Below are 21,043 nucleotides of genomic sequence, written 5' to 3'. Positions count from 1 at the left end.
CTCTCTCTCTCTCTCTCTCTCTCTCTCTCTCACACACACACACTCTCACAAATGTTTAAGGACACACTTTGTATGCATGATAGGAATATAAAACGTCTGAAAAGTTTTTTACAACAGCAGTTCTCAACTTGTGGGTCCCGACCCCATTAGGGTCAAATGACCCTTGCACAGAGGTCACCTAAGGTGAACAGGATATGTTTACATCATGATTCATAACAGAAGTAAAATTACAGTTATGAAGTAGTAGTGAAAACAATTTTATGGTTGCGGGTCACCACAACATGAAGAACTGTACTAAAGGGTTGCAGCATTAGGAAGGCTGGGAACAACTGTTTTATATGAATCTAAACAGACCAAACTGATCTGCAATTTAAAGTCCACAGTCCTCAGCTGGAGAGGCAATACTAAATTTTTGGCAAATTGTCTCTTTTTTCTCTTTCAGAAACCTAAATGTAGAAACACTAATAGTACCACAAATCCCACCAGAACATCTTTTATATTAAATAACTGAAATACTTAGGGGTTCAGAGTCTTATGAAAGCCAGCTGCTTTATGAGAAAATTTACAACCATGTTTAACAGTCAGCAAGGGACTCAGTTCAAAACTCAAAGTAAAACACACAGTATTCGAATATTAAAAGAACAAATTATAGCTAGGCGCGGTGGCGCGTGAGCGTGATCCTAGCACTCGGTGGGCAGAGACAGATCATGAACTGGAGAACACCAGCCTGGCTGTATGACAAGATCCTGTCTCAAAATAAATGACAGCAAAATATACAAGGTAATGACACAGAATGTGGTTTTCAACACATTCTTGTCAGTGGAGTGTAATCTTGTCTCTCAATGTTTCTCACAATGATAGGATCTTTGAGTTACAGTTGTTACTTTTGATTGAGGTGAAGTGTCACCTCAATGAGGTCAACGGGGTCACCGTAGAGCTACGCTGTGCTTGGATTTTATCTTCTCCAGTCCTGTAGATTGAACTCAGGTCCTTGAACATGCTAGGCAAACACTTGGCCACTGAGCTGCATCTTCAGCTCTCCTTCTGCACTTTTAAAAGAGGTTTCATGACAGAGTCGTGACTGGGGAGATATTGCTAACAGCATGTGCAGCTTTCTCCCTGGTTCCAAAATGGAGAACACGTAGGAGGTGATGAGACCACCAGGAAGCTTTCCATCCCCTTGTCCAAGAGCTAGGGAAGAGATTTACTTTAAAATTCTCTTGCTTAAAGTATGTATAGGTAAGTTGCTGACAAAAAATACATTACTTGGCTGGTGACTACAATGTATAGATTTTACTGGATACACTAGCAACAGAAAACACAGAACTGATGGAGGTATGTAACCCCTTGCTACCATCTCCCAAAGCTTGCTTTAGTTAGGATGGCACCCACAGAGCAGAAGGCGGGGCTAAGAAGTAGCTTAGCAGCACAGTGCCAGCCTAGCGCATACAAGGTTCAGTTCTCAACAGTGTGAAATATCCTCAAATCAAAAAGCAGAAGATTACAAACACTCCTAAGGTCACAAAATGAATTAAGAACTAAAACAACAACAACATCTCACATTAGTAATCCAGGGATAGGGATAACTTCGGTCCAAAATTTATTAGTTGAATTTGGACAGGCACCTAGGGACATTTGGAAGTGAAAGGTTTTAGTTGTCTTCAACTAAGTGGATTATACTATGTGTTCAGTGAAAGGGAACAGGCTGGTGGTGACAACGGGCCCCAGGGCCTGCCATCTTTTCAAAACCGGTCTCAAAGAATGGGGCTTTGTTTCACATGTGCAAGGCTATGAGGTCTGTACTTAAGACCCTACAGAGCCCACGTGCCGCAGACAGTTTTGGTCAGAGTTGTCATGCAGGTCTAGGTCAAGAGCATGCTGGCTGGAATACTCACATAGCCCTTGTAGCAGGTATCCAGGTCTGGCCCTGTGGGAGTTTTGCTTCTGAGGATATTCGTGGTTTGCTGTATTTGGAAGTGGCTGTCATCCAGGGCTTTGTCCAGTTGCCTCATCTGTGACTCCAATGAGCTGGGATCCCCTGTGGTGTCAACCGTTAGAGTCTTTAATGGATCACAACATTTGACTTATTTCGAGCTTGTGAGCCAAGAGGCTTCAGAAAGCATTTGAGCTATGGCAAAGCAGAAAGACTTGTGTGTTTGGAGGAGTCATAAAGCAGGTTTAGTGCTGTCCTGCTAGAGGGTTAGACATTTAAGGGGCCAAGCCAGTAAGTGTGCTTCCTAAAGAGACTCAGCAGCCTGGGCTTGGCAGAGAGCTCTGCAGTGGATCCTGAACAGCATCTGAGGGCCCTGATCCCCCCCTCTAGCCATTCTGATGGCAGAGTGTTAGACACAGTGGAAGGCTTTCTCAACAATCGAGTTACCCACCATGTCCCAGGCACCAGGAAGCAGATGCTTCCCATACTCACTTAGCTAGCAGAGAAGGTTTCACCCTCAGATTTGTCTCTGTGCATCTCAGAGACATCAGCACAACTTAAAATCCCTGGCTTCATGAATTCAAGTTAACCAAGGAAAGGCTAGCTCAGAATAGACACGCACAGAGGAACACTTCTTTATCTGGCTGAAACAAAACCTGGCTTCTGTCTCTTCTTTAGGCATGCTCCTCCTTGCTGGCTAGGTTCTGGCTCACACTCTCTTAAGAGCTTTGAACATACAGGTATGCCTGTGGGCATGTGTTTGCAAGTATTCATTTGCATGTATATTGTGGTCCTTGCTGGCCAGGAACAAAGACTGGATGAAAATAACAAATAAATTAAGCTTTCTAAAATATATTCCTAAATCTACCTAGGAGAGATGGCTAGCTGGAAATCTTTGAGAAAGTCACTGTAAAGCTAGCTTGGTTTTTGACCTTGTGTTGGTCTCCAGAAACTGCAGACTGCTATAAACTAGATTCGTCCCAACCACCGACCTGGAAGTTCCGTGTGATCAAGTATCTACAGGATCGAGTGCAAACTAGTACAGGATCCTGAGCAAAACTAACTTCTCTTTGCAACTCTTCTGGTTTCAGAAACGGTGCTCTCAAACGACAATCTAAGGATTACAGTACCATGGAGAACATTACTCACTTGAGGCGGCAACACTTTTGAAATTAAAAGGCAATGTTTTGTCGGCTGCAATTATGTTCACACCTGCATGGAGGCTGTGGTCGAGGGTGAACCCAGTATCCTTTGCCCACCCAGTGGCAGGTCATCGCATGACAAAGCTAACACCCACTTCCACCAACGAGAAGACGAGAGCACATAGGCTGGGCAAGGGCTTTTGCCTCCTATATTTTCAGCTGTCACTGGGCATCAAGTTCGCTCTGTAATGAGACTGATTACCACTTGACAAGCTGAGGAGCTATTTCCTGACCTGGTTATGGAGATCATATTCTTGGTGTAGATGAGGCAGCAACTTTTTTTTTTCCCTAATGCAGAAGGAAGAGAAAAAGGCTGTGCCTTGGCATGCCAAAGCTGTGAGAGGCAAGGAAGCTGAGCTGAGAATGGGGTGGTTGTTGTAAGGAGGTTCGCTCCCAGTCTTTGTGCCTACCAGAAGTATTTCTGATTGCATTTTCTGTGAGTTTTACATAGGCGTCGGGGTTCTCGGGGATCACTATATCTGCAAAAAGAGCACAGTCTAAGTTGACAGCTAAATGCTGGACACCTCAATTTCTTTGTTGTGAGAAAGTAGTTTGCCTCAGGAAGACAAAAAAAAAAAAAAAAGAAAAAAGAAAAGAAAGAAATTTGTCGTTCTTGACAGCTGCTGGCACGGAGGGGAGAGCGTGTATGCTTGCCAAAGGCTTCATGTAATGACTCCTGCTAAGAATTCATACTGACGGCGTGTTTTCTATGCCAGCCACTGTTTAAGGCACTTTTATTCTCACAGGGACACTAAGAATGCTCGGTAGTATTATTTCCATTTTATAGATGGGAAAACAAGTGTCTAGAGGAATGTGGTTCCTCCTGCAAACCTATAAAGATACTAAGTAGCAAAAGAGAGATTCCCCGTTGATGACATGTTAACCTTGAGAGACGGTCTCCCACAGCACAGCCAGCTCTTCAAGTCTCCAACTTACTGCATAGCTGTGGTGCTTTGAATGAAAAACACCCGCTTCAGCCTCATGTATCTAAACACTTGGTCACCAGTTCATGGTGCTTTAACGAGAGCTGTGGAAGCTTTAGGAGGCGGAGCCTTGTTAGAGGAAGTACGTCATTGGAGGCGGGGCTTGAAGGCGGGGCTTGGCAATGCTTGATGGGCTTATAGTTTATGACACTTCCTCTTCTCATGCCCTGCCTCCTGGGTAAGGGTGGCAATGCAACATGCCTGTTTCTTGCTCCTACTCCTATGTGGTGCCTTTCGTGCCATTATGGATGCTTATCTCTCTGGAAACGTAAACCAAAATAAACCTTTCCCTTAAGTTGCATTTTGGTCATAGTGCTTTGTCACAGCCACAGAGAAGTGACCAATACAGTGGCAGAGAATTACTCTGAACTCTTTATCTTCCTGTCTCCACCTCTAGGGTTACAGATGAATAACACCATGTCTGGATTTCCGTGCAGACAGCTTTTAGAGGGACTCCACTGCCTATATCTGCATGTGAGCCATAAATAAAAATTTAGTATTGATGGCCACACTAGAATAGTCATAAACAAGTGGACTGGTTTAACACTAAAACACGGAACATAATTGACATAGATAGCACTAAGTTTGTGCTCTGCCTTTATCCTGAGTCTTGAGAAGTTGCCCATGCATATAAATGCATTTTCTGTCTATAATCAACCTTGACTAGGGCAGTCCTACTTCATGGCTTCCTAGCCATGTGTGGCTGAGGGCCACAGGATACACATCATGGACTGTACTGTTCTCTGACTGTTCATCGCTTTGGTTTGCCTTTGTATGGTTCGCTTTTCTCAGTCTTACCCCGCCCCTCCAACTAAAAGTGATGCTGGTTTGTTGTTGTTCTTCCTGTTTCTCTCAGGATGCTTTAGCTGTGTGATTTCCCTTGTGCACTCAGAGAATTCCTAGTTACACGTAGAAGAATCCCTACCTAATGTGCATCTGCACATACACACCTAGACCCACACATCCATTTCTAAACTGTGGGCTCTGGGAGTTCTGAAAATATCTCAAAATGGGGATGATGCAACTAATGTCCGTACCTCCGCTACTACACAACTCGCCTCTCTCATCCACGTGTGCCACGTGTCCTCTCAACCGAGGACCACTAAGATGCCTAATTCAGAGTCACCTCCACCTCTTTCCGATCATCTGGTGTAGGGGGGTTCATTTCTCATGATGTATCACCCCTTCCTGGTGTTAATTCAGGCTTATAGATCCTTATTTATGGTCATAAATAACACTCATCTGAATGCTCTCGCTTCCCATCTGTGTTCCACCACACATGGAGCACACACACAGATAAACCAAAAATATATATTTGGTCACTTCTCTCCTTTAATCTTCCAGTGGATCCCTGTGCACCTCAGGGTAAGAGCCAAATCCTTCTCCATGGTGAATTGGTCACTTCAGGGCCAGTCCCTTAGTCACCTTCCCATCCTCCATTCTGCTCACTCTATGCTATTCAGGACAATTTTATTCTTGACAAACTTCAGATGACCCAAAGCACCACTGCTGATCACCTGGCAGGGCTCTTCTCTCTCCTCCTTCCTCTGCCCACTGCTATGCTCATCTCACGGACTAATCATTATCCTTCTAGTCACACAAGGGTCTTTACCCAGCCCTGGGACCAGCATCCTATAATGTCCCTGTATGACCATGTATACATATAGTGCTTATAACTTTCAGGGTAGATGAATCCAGGTATCTGATGTGTCCCTCACATGGATTCCCAACAGGAAGTTTTCTCTCCTACCTGACAAGCCAACAGCTCCCCTGAGGTAGAACTCCTTGTCCTCCTCGCCTTCTTCGTCTTCTGAGGGCAGAGTTCGAGATGCTGACTCCAGGTCTCGACTGAGGTCATAATCATGGTCCCATTCCAGAGGGATGGAATCCACGCTGGCTGGGGTATCACGCCCTGACCGCTCACTCCGGAGGGGCTGAGGAAGGGAGAGGGAGGGGTTGGAAGAAGGCTGTGGGGAGGACATGCCATCTGCAGAGGGGTCCTGCCAGCGTAGGTCTGAAAGAGCCGTGGAGTCATCGAGATCTAGCTCTCGGTCCGAGAGGTCATGGTCATCTGGTAGCTAAAAGGAAGTCACAGCTCTGTTACTACAAGGATAGATCCACCTCTTACCCCAAACAGGTAAGACCGTCAGTAAATGCCAGCACGTCCTGCTGACCACATGGCGTTAACTTTTACCAACAAATGCAGAAATTCCTGATTACTTTCAAAATACCTTATATGTTCATCTGTTTCAGTATCAGTTTTATCACAGGTAAATATATTAAACCTTACTCTAAGGGACCATTATAGAAAATTAAATAATATTAAATTAAAATGAAATAAAAAGCTATATAAATAATGGACCAAGTAGCATGTCTCCAACTCAACTGGCCATAATGGCACATTATCCTTCTGCGTCCACATGCTAGACATAAAACATGTTTGTAATCACAGGAAATTTCCAAGTGTTTGGATTAACAGCAGCATTTCCTGTTGATGTGATGAAATTGCGGGGGCGAGTAGAAAAGAAATGGAAGGAGGCAGTGATTCATTCAAAAATAATCTCGTGAGCTGAGCAATTGTTCATCTTACTTCATCTCATCTCTTCTCAAAGCTACCTCGTCTCCCGTAGAAAAAGAACACCATACATTCTACCTAAGTCGTTATACAAATACATGGTCACTCAGCAAATGAAGAGAACAGCTGTCCCTACAGGGTAGCAACTATGAATAAATCCATTTTAAAGTTGGGAAAACTGAAGTGAGGGAGGTAAGGCAACTTCTCAAAGGTTATACAGATAGCAGTATCAAGGCTTAGAACAAACCCAGACATTCTTCTTCTAGACTCTCAACTCACGACTGTTATAATAACTAATTCCATACAACTAATTCTCTCTAGATTCAATGAGAAAGAAACAAGTGCTGCTTACCGGCAGGCGGATCAGTTTCTTGTGGTATCTTTCCACGCGTCCAAAGACCTCCTGGCAGTAGCGTCTGAGTTCGTCCAGTTCCTCCTCAATGACGGCGGCATCCAGAGGCTCACTCTTCTCTATCAGCTGCTCCCCCTGGGCAGTGATCTGCTCGATCTTGTTGTGGTTCAGTGAGATCTCCTGTTGGAAAGCCTGAGGGTGCAAAGGTGATGTGGATTTTATACATCTCAAAATGATGTCACAGTAAGGTACGCGCTTCTCTCAGTGTCAGAAAGACGGCACGGGGGTTAAGACAAAGATGGAGCAGTTATTTTCTAAAGTAAAATATCACCTTAAGATGGACTGGGAGTCAGATATGGGGCCATCAGAAAAGAGCCTTTGGTAATAAAAATTTACTACCATAGTGCAGGTGGAGAATAACAGAGAAATATTGTCAACCATCATGGTATTACTAGTGCTGGTGACTCCTGGTAAAAATGATGGTATGATATAAGCATGTTCCTTTATTCCAGATAATATACACCCTATGTCACACATACACTAAGGGGGTGGGGGGAGATGGCACAGATTTTCATGATTCTTTTGTTGTTTTGGAACATAAGCATCGAAGCATAAAGGTATACTGATTTGAAAAGCAAGAGATGTGGGAAAGATTATTCAATGAGAGTCTACGTGGTTTCAAAGACAGTTATCATGGGGACAAGTTTCAAGTGATAGATGTTCATTTAGTCCAAGAATAAGCCCTATAAGAATTAAATTGTCCACTAATGAGAAAAACTGTAAGGAAAACAGAGGGTAGTGAATACTTGGGAGGTTCTGGAAGAATCTAAAAAGAAAAGTTTCAAATACCAATTGGTAGAAATGTCTTGTTGAAGTGTTCAAATAATACTGATTCTCTTGTGGGATATACTGAGACAGTCGTGTGAGGAGGGACAGGGCAAAGCATTGGGCAGAACATTGGAGTTTATGATTTTGCAACTTAGTCCACCTTAATAAGGTGCAATTAAGGGTAATTTCTTTTGTTTCATCATAAACACCAAAAAGGTTTGGGCATTGTCTTAGAATCTGTTCTAGTGATGTGGAGAGAAACCATGACCAAGGTAATTCTTATTAAATAAAGCACTGAACTATGGTCTTGTTTACAGTTTTAAGCCTCGTCAGTTACCATCATGGCAAGGAGCATGGCTAACACACAGGGTGCTGGAGCAGTAGCTAAAAGCTATCTATATACTCTGATCTACAGCTCAAGAGAGAAAGCCTGGGTCTGGTGTAGGCTTTTGAGACCTCAAAGCCCACTCATGGTGACATCCTTTCTCCAAGGCCATGCCTACTCCAACAAGGCCACGCCTACTCCGACAAGGCCATACTTTCTAATCCTTCTAGGGCTTTCAAACAGTTTTGCTTCCTGGTGAAGTATTCCAATATATGCGCCTTTGGGGGCCAGTCTTATTCACACCACCATAGGCATTATAACTATTCCTAAAAAAGAAACAAGCAAACAAACAAAGACACAACAGTGGAGCATTACTATGGGAGACAATTAAGTGATATAATTTATACTTAGCATGTATGATATCCTGGGTTCAATTCTCAGCACAAGCACATATAGATAGATAAATAAATAAATAAGTAAATAAATACACTATGTTGTTGGTTTTTTTATTTTTTGATACAGAGTCTCATGTAGCTGAGGCCAATCTCAAACTCGATATATATATACAAATGTGATCCTGAATTCCTGATCCTCCTGCCTATAAGTCCCGAGGGCTGAGATTGCAGAAGTGTATCACCTGACCATCTATTTTTTGTTTGTTTGTTTTGATTTGCTTTACTTTGAAGCAGGTTCTTACACTGTAGTCCATGCTAGACTAGAAGTCACTATCCAGTCAAGGCTGACCTTCAAGCTTAGCAATCTTCCTGTCTTTCCCTCCAGAGCACTGCACGGCCATATGATGCTACACAGAAACTGTCTAGAAAATGATTAAACTCGCCAATCCCCTTTTCGTGCACATCTCTTCTATGAAGGTCTCTAGCTAGCACTGTGTCTGAATTATGTAGTGAATGATAAAGCATACATTTAAGGCTAACTCAGCCTCCAAAAATGTAGACTATGTGGAATGAAACCCCCAAATGTGAATGTAGCATTGTAAGCCAACAGATGGCTCAACAGGTAAAGGTGCTTGCTACCAAGGGTGAGGACAGATGGGAACTCAATTCCCAGAATCCACGTAAGGAAAGGAGAGAACCAGCCATAAACTGGCCTCTCACCTCCTCATGAATGCACTGGCATGTGGACTTCCCTGACACCCCTGCTACACACAATTTTAGAAAGTAATTTCTAAAATTAAAGGAGATAAAAGATGCACCATTTTTTGGAAACTGGAGTCACCTAAATTCTCTATAGATCTTGAAAATAAGTAATATATTAAACAACAACGGCAACAAAAATCTCTAACACTGACAACCAAGTTGATATTTTTAAAGTGTTTACGTTAATGGTGGATTAGAGCACTTTTAAAAGATTTCAACATTGCCAGGTATAGTGGCTCACACCTTTAATCCCAGCACTTGGGAGGCAGAGGCAGGCAGATCTTTGAGTTCAAGGGCAGCCTGGTCTCCAGAGTAAGTTCCAGGACAGTCAGGGCTACACAGAGAGAAACCCTGTCTCAAAAAATTAAAAACAAAACAAAAAAATCTCCCAAAGTTTCATATGTTTAATATCTTCTAATTATTTTCCTGTTCACAAAGAACTAAGTTTTCAAAGACTCTACTCAATTCTACACAAAAGGGTCTGCAAACCCTTTCCTTTTCTGTTTTCTTCCACACTGACAATTTGCAGAATAACTGACTCGTTACCTTGAGTTGCTTTATTTTAGCTTGAACGTCACATTCAGAAAAATGTTCAATGTTGGTGAGCTGCAGATCCATCTCTGTGAGCCAGACAAGAATGCTGTCCCGTGCAGTCTCGAACTCCTCACGCTGGCTAATGAAATGCTAGAAGGAAGAGGTAAAAGAAGATACTGGGCATTAAAATGTCCACAGTCACACATTGATATGGCCCACCCAGTTCCAGCCTTCTGGGATGTCAATTCCTCACAAGCATGGAGCACCCTAAACTCTCCTCGTATCACTTGCTGCTCCATCCCCTTCCTGTCATTCCAACTTCCACTGTCCCCCAAGAACATGTCTCACTAGTCAGGGCTCATCCTCTAGTCTCTAAATTACACAACCAGGTTTAATGAGAACCTTGAGCCTGCGCAGGATGGAGGTGACCCGCTTCTGTAGGTCGTCCCATCTCTGGTTGCCTCCATGGACCATCTGCCTGAGGCTGCAGGCGGAGTCGGTACGATTCTCTCTGGCCAGGCGCCGGTACTGTTTGTTGATAAGCTCTAGCTGGGTCAGGCTCTCATGGACCTGCCGCTGGAAAGCCTGAAGCCACAGGAAAGAGAATCAGCTTGAGAGCTCTTTTCAAGGACATAACTCAAAGTGTTTACATACTGCAGAGTCAGGGGGCACAGAAGTTACCCTATCACAGACCCAGCAAGGAATCACAGAACTGTAAGGAACCATTGTATTTATAAATGAATACATTTAAAAAAAAGCACAATATACACATATACTTATATATCGGTGGGTACACAAACACATCACGTATGGGAGGTGTGTGCATTTTTAAAATGATTAATAAAACTAAACTGAATGTGGTGGCACAAATTTGTAATCCCAGTACTCTGGAAGCAGGAGCATCAGAATCAGAAGTTCAAGGTTATCCTAAGGTTATCCTAGGCTACCCAGTGAACTGAAAGCCAGCCAGGGCTGTTGGGGGTTTGTCTGGTGCTGCTATGTATTCAAATACTAAATTCTGTATTTAGCTGCCCCCTTCAGTATGAGTGAATTCCCATGTACACTGGACCAGCACCATGTGTCCTAATAAAATGTTCCCAGAACAGACTGTTGGAGCAGAAATAACTGGAAAGGCCTAAACAGCAAGTATTTGGGGAGCAGAGTTAGGGAAGTAGCCAGTCTAGGGTTAGAGAATTAGATTTGGGGGCATCCTTCAGTAATTACACAAAGCTAAATAAATAAATCCATAGGATTTTGACTCAATTATGGGGGGTGCTGGCCAGGTCACATTAGTAATTGATAGAGTTTATTAAAATCCATTTTAACCTGGGCTATATGAATCCATGTCTTGAAAAACAAAATATAAAATAAATAATAACCAGGAAACAAGTTTTCCTATCTAAGAAATCACTGCAAGAACATAGACGAGTGTTTACATGTCAGACTGAACTGTTCTCAGGACTTCTGTGTCCATACTGAGGAAATGATAATGTAATGGCACTGTGCATTGGGAGAATATGTAATTTCTTCAAAGTGCAGAAATCACCTCAATCCTGGTGTCCATTAGGAATGAAACTAAAACCATCTTTGGCAGAAGTGCCTCTAATGCCAACTGTTTAACCCTGCTTTTAAGAAAATCAGTTTAGTGTAAAACACAACTAACTTTACATTAAAAAAAAAAAAAAAAAAAAAGACACAGCAGTTTGAAGAAGGTTCTTTCTTCTCTGCTGATGAACTGGTCAGCTTTCATAAAGAATGCCAGAGTTGTTATCCTGGCACAGTACAGGTGCCAGCACTTGGTTCTATCCCTGCTGCAGGGCCTGGCACTAACCAACCAAACACCCACACAGATAAAATACAGCTTCTCTCTAAATGCATGCACCATGCTTCGTGGCTGCCTTTTATCCAAGCCCCCCAACCCAGATGTTATGAATGGCTCACTGCGCTGGTTGTATGGGTTCATCTCACACTTCTGCACTGGCTGGCTCTTCATACTGCTCACAATGATGATGGCACCTCTGCCCTAGAAATGATTTGTCTTCTGACTGCTGCCTTCAGAACACCCATCCTAGGAGGTCATCTTAAGTTTTAAAGAAATCAGGAGTGCTAAAGGAGGTTCAACTTTTGATGCTACAGTACATCAGAACACAGACGTGCCCACTCAGGTGATGGTACAGCACTCAGGGCTGGCATCCCAGTGTGCCCAGTGTCTTCCTAAACATTTATGCAATTGAGTGAATGATCCTTAAACAGTTTGGTTCCTGTGACATTTTCTGTCTGCAAGAAAATTAAGTATAAGAATAATGATACTTGGTAAAAATCAATTATTTCAGTGATGGCCATCTGAGTCTAAAATAGCATCAAGAATGATCCCATATAATCTGCTTTGTGGTATAAGCCAATTACGAGAGGTTTTAACCTTTACTAAGCAGAACGCTACAAGACACAGGACAGGGTCACTTCCACCAGCACTGGAGTGACCTGGATTCTTTGGCAGTTTATGGTAGCTTTTTGCTAGAGAAAACATTTTTTTTTTTAATTTTAGTTATTTATTTTATATATATATGATGAGGAGCCATCTTTAGACACACCAGAAAAGGGCATCAGATCCCATTATAGATCGATGTGAGCCACCATGTGGTTGCTGGGAATTGAACTCAGGACCTCTAGAAGGGCAGTCAATGCTCTTAACTGCCGAGCCATCTCTCCAACCCCCTAGAGAAAAACTCTTTACAGAGGCATTTTCTCTCTCTGGATTTACTGGTCTAGTTTCATATATTTTAACGTATTCCACATAGCATCGAACACTATTATACTCAGAGAGTTCTCCATCAAGGATTCAGACCTGTAAGTCAGACAACAATGAGAAGAAATTTCATTTCCGCCCCCCCCCCCCCCCGCCCCCGGCTCAAGGCTTGGTTCAGTGATGCCACGGGAGAAAATTGGATCATTTATGGATTTAGCTGAAATGCTAGTTTCATTTATAAACGCCTTGAGGAGGACTGAGGAAAAATTACTGATGGGGCACAAGTAAGGACTATTTAGAATATGTCAGAACCATTTACAGTGAGTACACAGGCACTTGTGTGTGTGTCAGTGTGTGTATAGAATGGCTTGTTCTAGCTACACCAATGTCTATGTTGAAATCAATTAGGCCAGTGGTTGTGGTTCAGGTTGTCACAGAGCTATGGAGTGGATTTGAGATTGTGGAGGCAAGGAGCCTTTAATAGGGGTGACTTAATGATTCCTTCTTAATGTAATTAACCATTGCCATTTTCATCTCCTGATAATCTAAAAGTCTTTGAGACTCAAGAGCAGTACTGGTCTCTTCTGCTTTATAAGAAGTGGGCTGCAACAGTAATGCTCTAGCCAATTATCAACATCACTCCTGTGCTTTTGATTATTTAATTCTTTGAGCTAGCATACAGGGTATATTTCTGTACATACATTGCAAGGCTCTTTGCTCTCACTGCCTCCAGCCCCACTGGGCCCCACCTTGCCCTCTTCCTGACTCTTGCTGGTCTTCCCATAAGTGTATCTATTTACACTCTAGCTAGGTTGAAATATATTTACAGGCAGATTTTCATATTATAGAAATAATCATATTTTAATCTTAGAGGACATAGATGAACAATTCTGAACTAATAATGCCATAGGGCTTGGGGAGAATGATGGGTCTTGTTTTCCAAGAGAATTATTTTCCCTTCCTCACTCCTTTTTCTTTGCTATTTTTCCTTATTCAGGCAAGATATTACTCTGTAGCTCAGGCTAGCCTTCAATTTGAGATCCTCCTGCCCCAACCTCCTGAGTGTTGGGATTATGAGAATCTGCTACCAGGTCTAGCTAACATTTTTATTTATATCTTATTTGTAATTCTGATAATCTTCAGTTAAAATTGCCACCGCTCTTTGTCTATCCATGGGGTATGCTATCCACGGCTACAAAGCCATTCCCCAGCTATTTGCACAGATAACATGTGGCACATTAGTCCATCTGTGCTCTGTGGCACCAGCTACCAGCTGACTAGTATCACAGTGCAATGAGCAGCTGAATTTTTGGCAGCATGGATCACCTCAAACTTCTTCAGCTCCTCCTTGGCGACTGTATAGAGCACCCCAGAAGAACTGGGGAACGCAGCTGTCCTTTCTGAAACCTCCAGCCAGTCTTCAAAACGAGAATAGTCATCCAGAAACTTCTGCCACAGCCGCCAGGTCTCCTCAATTCTGAGGCGGAAGATGGAAGAACACACCCCCGTTATTCAGGCTGTTGCTGGTCAGAACCCTTATCTGATGCCCTCAATGGGATTAAGAGTGTCCGGATGGGGGCAACTGCTGTCGAAAACAATAACAGCTTTGACCCAAACCGCCCAGGGAAAGAGACAGACAACTGTGGGAGCTAAAATAAAACAGCTGTTGGTTTCAAAGGATGCCCTGCAGCTTTGAATTTGGAGTTAGTCAAACTGGATATTAAAAGGCATTACATGAGCAGCCCCGGTGCTTGCATGGGAAGCTAGAAACCCTACATGTAGACACTGTGTTCGGGCCAGTGCACCCTTAAAGGAAAGTGAAGTTGGAGATTGCCTTTAAGGCTAACGTCAGACTCAGAGTGATAATTGGTAACCTTGACAGACAAACGTGGAGCTTATATGACTGGCCAAAAGTCAGCATAGTTTTGCGCTTTTAGGTCACTGAGCTTCAGGCCATTGGGATTTTGCTACTGGCATTTTGGAAGAGCTTTAAAGTGTTTGTTAATTAACAAATGTAGAACAGAAAGCGATAGGTTTCAATGCAATGTTCATCTTTGTGCATGTGCTTCTTATTTACTCCCCCACGCCCGCCCCCACGTTCTCCCTCCCCCACCGTCTTCTCTCCTGAATACTTCCCCCCCCATCCCCTCTCCTCAACCCTTTCTTCTAGAGTCCTTCCTTCTCTCTTAGTGCCCTTGTGAGTTTTATGTCCTAAGTTAAAACATGTATGTTATCTATACATTTAAGTCTAGATTTAAATGTGTTACCTACACATTTAAATCTAGACTTCTAAATCTAGGCCCAGAGACAACATGAAATATTTATCTCTTTTGAGTGTGGATTATTTCACTTAATGCCATGAAGAGTAGAATTTTAATTCAAAACGTTACCTATCTGTGACAACAAATTCAATAAAGTTATACTTATCTTGCAAGGGAAGATTTTAATTTTTCTATGTAATATTTAAGCTGTTGGTTCCAATATAAATTGGCTTGTTATAGTTATATTACCTTTATGCCTATTTATATTTGCAATTATATGTAGGTAGTGGTAATTTGGAGAAATCTAGGGTATTTTTGGATTTTGTAACCAAAGAAAAGAGAAAACAGTGGATACAGTGAATGGAAAGATGGATGGAGCTTTTCTGGTTTGGGATTTTGTGTGTGTGTTTTGTTGTTGTTTTGGTCTGGTCTATAACTGCCCATCCCAGCTCACTTGAGTCTCCTCTCCATGGACATTGCACATATGTTTCTCCACCGCCGGTCCAGGTTGCGAGTGGCCTGCTGGATAGAGTCGCACTCGGCATCGGTGGCACAGGCATCACAGTCATGCAGTAGGACCTCACACAAGTTGAGGACGGAGGCGACACCTGTGCTGTGTTTCTCGATGTCTCTCTGAAGCTCCTGCAGGGGATTGAAGTGTGCTTTATTGTAAGAGTCTGTGATGTGGATGAGAGCACTTTGGCCATGCTCATGGACTGATACGCCCTACTGGACAGTAGTTCACTTTCCTGAATGAACAAGTTACCTGAGCCAGAGTTCAGACCCCATTACCTACATCGGGAGGCCCACAGATACCTGAAACTTTAGCTTCAAGGGACCCAATACCTGCTTCTGACCTCTGTCCATATCTATAAGCGCGCACGTGCACACACACACACACACACACACACACACTCACACACATACCACTAAGAGTAGAACTGGCTTTAGTAATGAGGGATATACATCAATCTTGAGTTGGGTTGTGGGGATGGCTCAATGGGAAAGTGCCTGTCACACCAATATGATTCGACCTGATCTGAATGCCCAGAACCATGTAAAGCCAGACATTACAGGTAGTGTGCACCTATAATTCCAGAGCTAAGCCAAGGTGAGAGGCAGAAACAGGAGCATCTCCAGAAGCCTGTGGACTGGCTAAGCGGGTGTATACAATAGTAAGCAATAGGAGGCCCTGTGTCAAACAAGGTAGGAAGTGAGGACCAACCCTCCACACGAATGCTATGGCTCACACATGCCTGCGCGTACACACACATACATACATGGGGGTGGAGAGGGAGAGAAGGAAAGAGGGGACAGGAGTGAGAGGGAGAGATAGGGAGGGAGGGACAAGGAGGGAAGGGGAGAGGGAGAGAGAAAGAGAGAGAGAGGGCGAGAGAGAGAGAGACAGAGAGACAGAGACAGAGACGGAGAGATCTCTTGCCCTGGACTCAACTGATCCATCACATTCATTCCAACTGATTAGTTAATCAATTCAGTGTGCTTGTACCTATGAATAGCTCCCACCCACCTCAGAACTGATATTTAAGCATCACAGATCTACAAGTGCACAGGACAATATCAAGAGGTACTATGGCTTTAGAAACCAAGGTTCCCTTTCAAAAATGAGATCATCACTACTTACTTTCCTTGGAGCACAGTTTTAAATGCAGAACAGAAATAGAAAGTTTTTTTGATCAAAAGCAGGAAAGTGGATCTTATCCAACTCCAACATACGAACTCATGTTAAATGCAGAGAATGTAAATCAAAAAATGCCCATTATTCTCCCCCTTGGGATTCACTATAATTTGGTTCTAGAATGTTCTTCAACGACCCACACGTCAAAGGCTTGGTCACACACTTTCAAAGGTATGAGGAAACAGTAGGACCTCCAGTAGGTGGGGCCTTTGTGAAGAACTTACATCCCTGGGGGGGTCTATCCTTGAAAAGGTTTTGGGATCCCAGCTCTTTCCTCTTTCTCTTTTGAGCATCTGGGCATCAAAGAGTCAACAGTTCTCCTGGACTCTCTCTTGCTACAGGCCACAGTGCTTCCATAGGCCCACAGCAACAGAGTCACGTGATCATAGACTGAAATCCCCAAAACCTGCAGGCCAAATAAAGCCTGCTTTCCTGGAAGTTGGCAACGGTAGGTAATTTTTCACAGTGATGGAAAGCTAGCTAACATAAGCTTCAAGAGTTCATCTTGTTCAAATTATTCTGCTACTAACGCAAGGCCTATAGGGTCCTCTGTATCTCTACTGCCTTCCTATTCCATTATATATTTTTTCTTGCTTTTCTTAATAAATCTGTATTTTTCTAATGGGGGTGGGGGAAGAACTTTATAGGTGTCATGTCCACCCTCCTTTGTCCTACTTGTTAGTACTCTTAACACATATTCCTTATTTTTAAAAAGTAAATTTTAAATTTGCCCAGCTCTCCCATTGCTCCCATAATTCCACATTGACTTGGTTGCCTTCAAGTTTCCAGAACTTTCTCTCTATCTCTCTCTTTCTTCCATTATTAACTTATTTATTTAACTTTAAGACAGAGTCCTACTATGTAGCCCTAGCTGACTCAGAACTTATTATGTAGAAAGAGGTTGGCCTTGAACTCACAAAGCTCTACCTGCTTCTGCCACCTGTTTATCGAAGGCATGCACCGCCACATCTGGCCTAGGATTTCATTTGCAACTCTTTTCCCTAAGCTGAACATCATTTTCCCCATCCATCTCAAAAATATTAACCCAGAATTGCTCCTGTCTAAAGGAAATACAGAGACAAAGAGTGGAGAAGAGATGGAAAGAAAGGCCATTCAGAGACAGCCCCACCTAGGGATCCATCCCATATGCACCAAACCCAGACACTATGCTAATGCCAAGAAGTCCTTGCAAGGAGCCTGGTATATCTGTACCCAGAGAAGCTCGGCCAGATCCTGATCAATACAGATGCAGATGCTCATAGCCAACCATCTGACTGAGCATGAGGTCCCCAAGGGAGGAGTTAGGGGAAGAATTGAAGGAAGTGAAGGGGTTTGCAATCCCATAGGAAGAACAAAAATATCAACCAACCAGATCTCCCAGAGCTGACAAGGACTAAACCACCAACCAAACAATAAAAATAAAGGGACCCATGGCTCCAGTTGCATATGTAGCAAAGGATGGTCTTATCTGGCATCAATGGGACGGGAGGCCCTTGGTTCTGTGGAACCTCAATGCCCCAGCGTAGAAGAATACTAGGTTGGTGAGGCGGGAGTGGGTGGGTGGAGAAGCACCCTCATAGAAGCAGGGAGAAGGGGGAAATGGAATAGAGCATTTTCGGAGGGGAAACTGGGAAGGGGGAGGATAACATTTGAAATGTAAATAAAAAAGCAATTAAAAAAAATGAGAGTCAATTCTGAGGTGATACAGAACCTATTTGTCCCCTTATCTTTCCTACACAAAGCTTCCCCATCATCACTAGTCCTGCCTAACTTCCTCTTGATCTTTCATCCCAAGTCAACCTTTTGCATCTACCCAATTATCTTGGTCAAAAGAACTCGGGCTGCATGGCTTAGCAATCTCTTTTCCATCCTACCTGCTGCTCACTCAGTTTCCTCTGTATTTCTTCAGAGTTACAAGAGTCATAGACTATGGGCTTGGCCAGCTCTGACTCCATGTGGGCCAGCCAAGTCCGTAGGTTGCCCATGTTCTTGTCCAGCTGCTGCACAGCCACCAGAGTCTCCTTTAGCTTCTTCACCCTGCAGGCAGAGAATTGGTGAGATGGGGAAAGGCCTTAATCATCTTACCCTTGTGTGCAGAAGCGAGGCTGTATCTAAAGCCAAACTGCGCTGGTCCGTCTTGGCACAGTTCCTTACTGGCAGAGTGACTCTGCTGTCATTACATAAAATGGGATGTTATAGACTATGCAAGGATTGGTAAGGTTTAAATAAGTGGGGTAACAGAGTGATCAGTGAAGAAGAGCATTTGGCAACTATTCACAACCATTATACCCGATGCTATAATAAGTATTACAGCAGCCCCTCAGCTTTCACAGAACTCAATTCCCAAAATAATACAATTTATATCACAGGGGGAGGAAGAATACCCAGGAGAAACAGTGCGGCAGGGTACCTGATGGCCCCCACAGGAACATACAGAAAGGCAGGTCTAAGGTCCACAAGGGAGGGAGGAGATTATACAGTTGATTAAATTGGTAGGCACAGAATGAAAGCTGTGCAGGGGTGTTGATTGAGAAGAAAGAAATTTTTCTTTAAGTTTCTTAAAGGAGGACTAAAGAGAAAGCAATCAGAAATGAAAGAGGGGGATGGGGAGATGGCTTAGTCAAGTGACTTGAGTTCTGAACCCTAGCACCTAGAATAAGCCAGGTGGGGGTCACTTGTACCTGTAAGTCCCAGTGTTACCATAGTTCTCTGGCCATGCATGCACACACATGCACACACACACACACACACACACACACACACACACACAGAGGCACACAACAGATGCATACACACACATGCACACACACGCACATGCATGCGCACACACACATGCACGCACACATATACACACTCACACCCTCTCCTCACACATCCACACACCCAGGAATACACACACACACACACACACACACACACAAATGCTCACAGATACACAGATGCTCAAAAATGAGAATCAGTCAGCTTGAACAGGTGCTTGTCCCAGGTTTGTCTCTCATCTGTCTGAACCTCCAGGGATAAGGCTACAGAACTAGCATTTTAAATAAATGTGGTTCTTACAAAGGCTGACATTTGGGAACTACTGCTGTGTTGTGGAGCATTGTAAACAATTTGAAGAGGACCAAAAAGAGGATCCGATGTTTAACAGTCAGAAGGGCTCTGCAGGCCCTGAGTGGGTATGCCATTACTCATTACAAAATGATCATTCAGGCTACCTAGAACGCCATGGCAAGGAGCTGTAATTGATTGTGTTAGAGGGGGGTTATTTATTTAGTTTTTTGATGCTTGTGCCTATGTGAATTTCTGTTCAATCTATGCATGTAGGGGTTATAGGTGGTTGTGAGCTGTGGTATGTGGATGCTTAGAATCAAACCCAGGTCTTCTGGAAGAGCTGGAAATGTTCTTCACCACCGAGATTCCTTCATTCATTCATATTCATATTCTCTCTCTCTCATTTATTCTTCTTTCATATATGTCCTGACCACAGTTTCACCTCCCCCCATGCCTCCCAGTTTTCCCACCCCAGCAATCCCCCTCTCTCCCAGAACCACCTTTCCTTCATTTCCCTTCAGAAAAGAGCAGGTCTCCCAGGGCTATGAACTGAACACAGCATCAAAAGTTATAAGATTATGCACAAACTCATAACAAGGCTGGAAGAGGCAAATATGAGGAGAAAAGGGGTCTGAAGAGCAAATAGTCAAAGACAGCCCCGACTCCCACTATAAGGTATGTCACAAGAATACCAAGCTATACAACCATAACATGCATCCAGAGCCCCTAGCTCAGTCCCAAACAGGCTCCATGGCTGCCACAAAGAGACACTTAGTCAACTATGTCAGAGCAGCTCTATTAATAATAGTCAGAGACTGGAGACAACCTAGATGTCCATCCACTGAAGAATGGTATGTTTACCCAGTGGAATATTATTGAGTTGTCAAAAAAAGTCATGAAATTTGCAGGCAAATGGATGGAACTAGAAAAAAAAATCACCCCGAGTAAACCAGAAAGACAAACATGGTATGTACTCACTAATAAGTGGATATTAGTTGTAAAGTAACAAATAATCATACTACAATCTACAGACCCTGGAGCCATCTCTTTTTAGTCCTGGTAATTAATTACTTGAAAGAAGTAGGCACTAAGGCTAAAGACATAAACCGTGGAAGTTCTAGAAAAAAATATTTTTTTAAAAAGTTAACAAATATAGTTCATCATGAGAAATAACTGTATGATGTACTTAAAATGTAAACAAATATAGTTCATCATGAGAAATAACTGTAGGATGTATTTTAAAAATGTAAACAAATATAGTTCATCATGAGAAATAACTGTATGATGTACTTAAAAAATGTAAACAAATATAGTTCATCATGAGAAATAACTGTATGATGTACTTAGATGTAGAGAAAGAATCTGATACAGAAGAAAAGGAGGAGAAACATACAAATGCA

The 21,043-nt window shown here is 43.0% G+C and overlaps 1 protein-coding gene across 6 annotated transcripts in view; it reads right to left on the bottom strand.

Annotated features, from left to right (window-relative positions):
* Syne1 (spectrin repeat containing nuclear envelope protein 1) overlaps positions 1–21,043 on the bottom strand; it is a 478,529-nt gene that overhangs the window by 20,338 nt on the left and 437,148 nt on the right. For 4 of the 6 annotated variants that reach the window (XM_076926749.1, XM_076926750.1, XM_076926751.1 and 1 more), the window contains 9 exons: positions 18,467–18,629; positions 15,351–15,538; positions 13,962–14,112; positions 10,292–10,474; positions 9,902–10,039; positions 7,046–7,237; positions 5,869–6,196; positions 3,546–3,614; positions 1,896–2,038 (listed from right to left, as the gene is read on the bottom strand). In XM_076926749.1, coding sequence (XP_076782864.1) covers positions 1,896–2,038; positions 3,546–3,614; positions 5,869–6,196; positions 7,046–7,237; positions 9,902–10,039; positions 10,292–10,474; positions 13,962–14,112; positions 15,351–15,538; positions 18,467–18,629 — 1,555 coding nt within the window. The remainder of the gene's footprint in view (positions 1–1,895; positions 2,039–3,545; positions 3,615–5,868; positions 6,197–7,045; positions 7,238–9,901; positions 10,040–10,291; positions 10,475–13,961; positions 14,113–15,350; positions 15,539–18,466; positions 18,630–21,043) is intronic. The other 2 variants (XM_076926752.1, XM_076926754.1) reach the window with 1 other exon arrangement.

Source organism: Arvicanthis niloticus, chromosome 28 (assembly GCF_011762505.2).
Source record: "Arvicanthis niloticus isolate mArvNil1 chromosome 28, mArvNil1.pat.X, whole genome shotgun sequence".
Lineage (NCBI taxonomy): Eukaryota > Metazoa > Chordata > Mammalia > Rodentia > Muridae > Arvicanthis > Arvicanthis niloticus.
The sequence above is the reverse complement of the archived record's forward strand: the minus strand, read 5'-3'. Positions and strand labels throughout refer to the sequence as shown.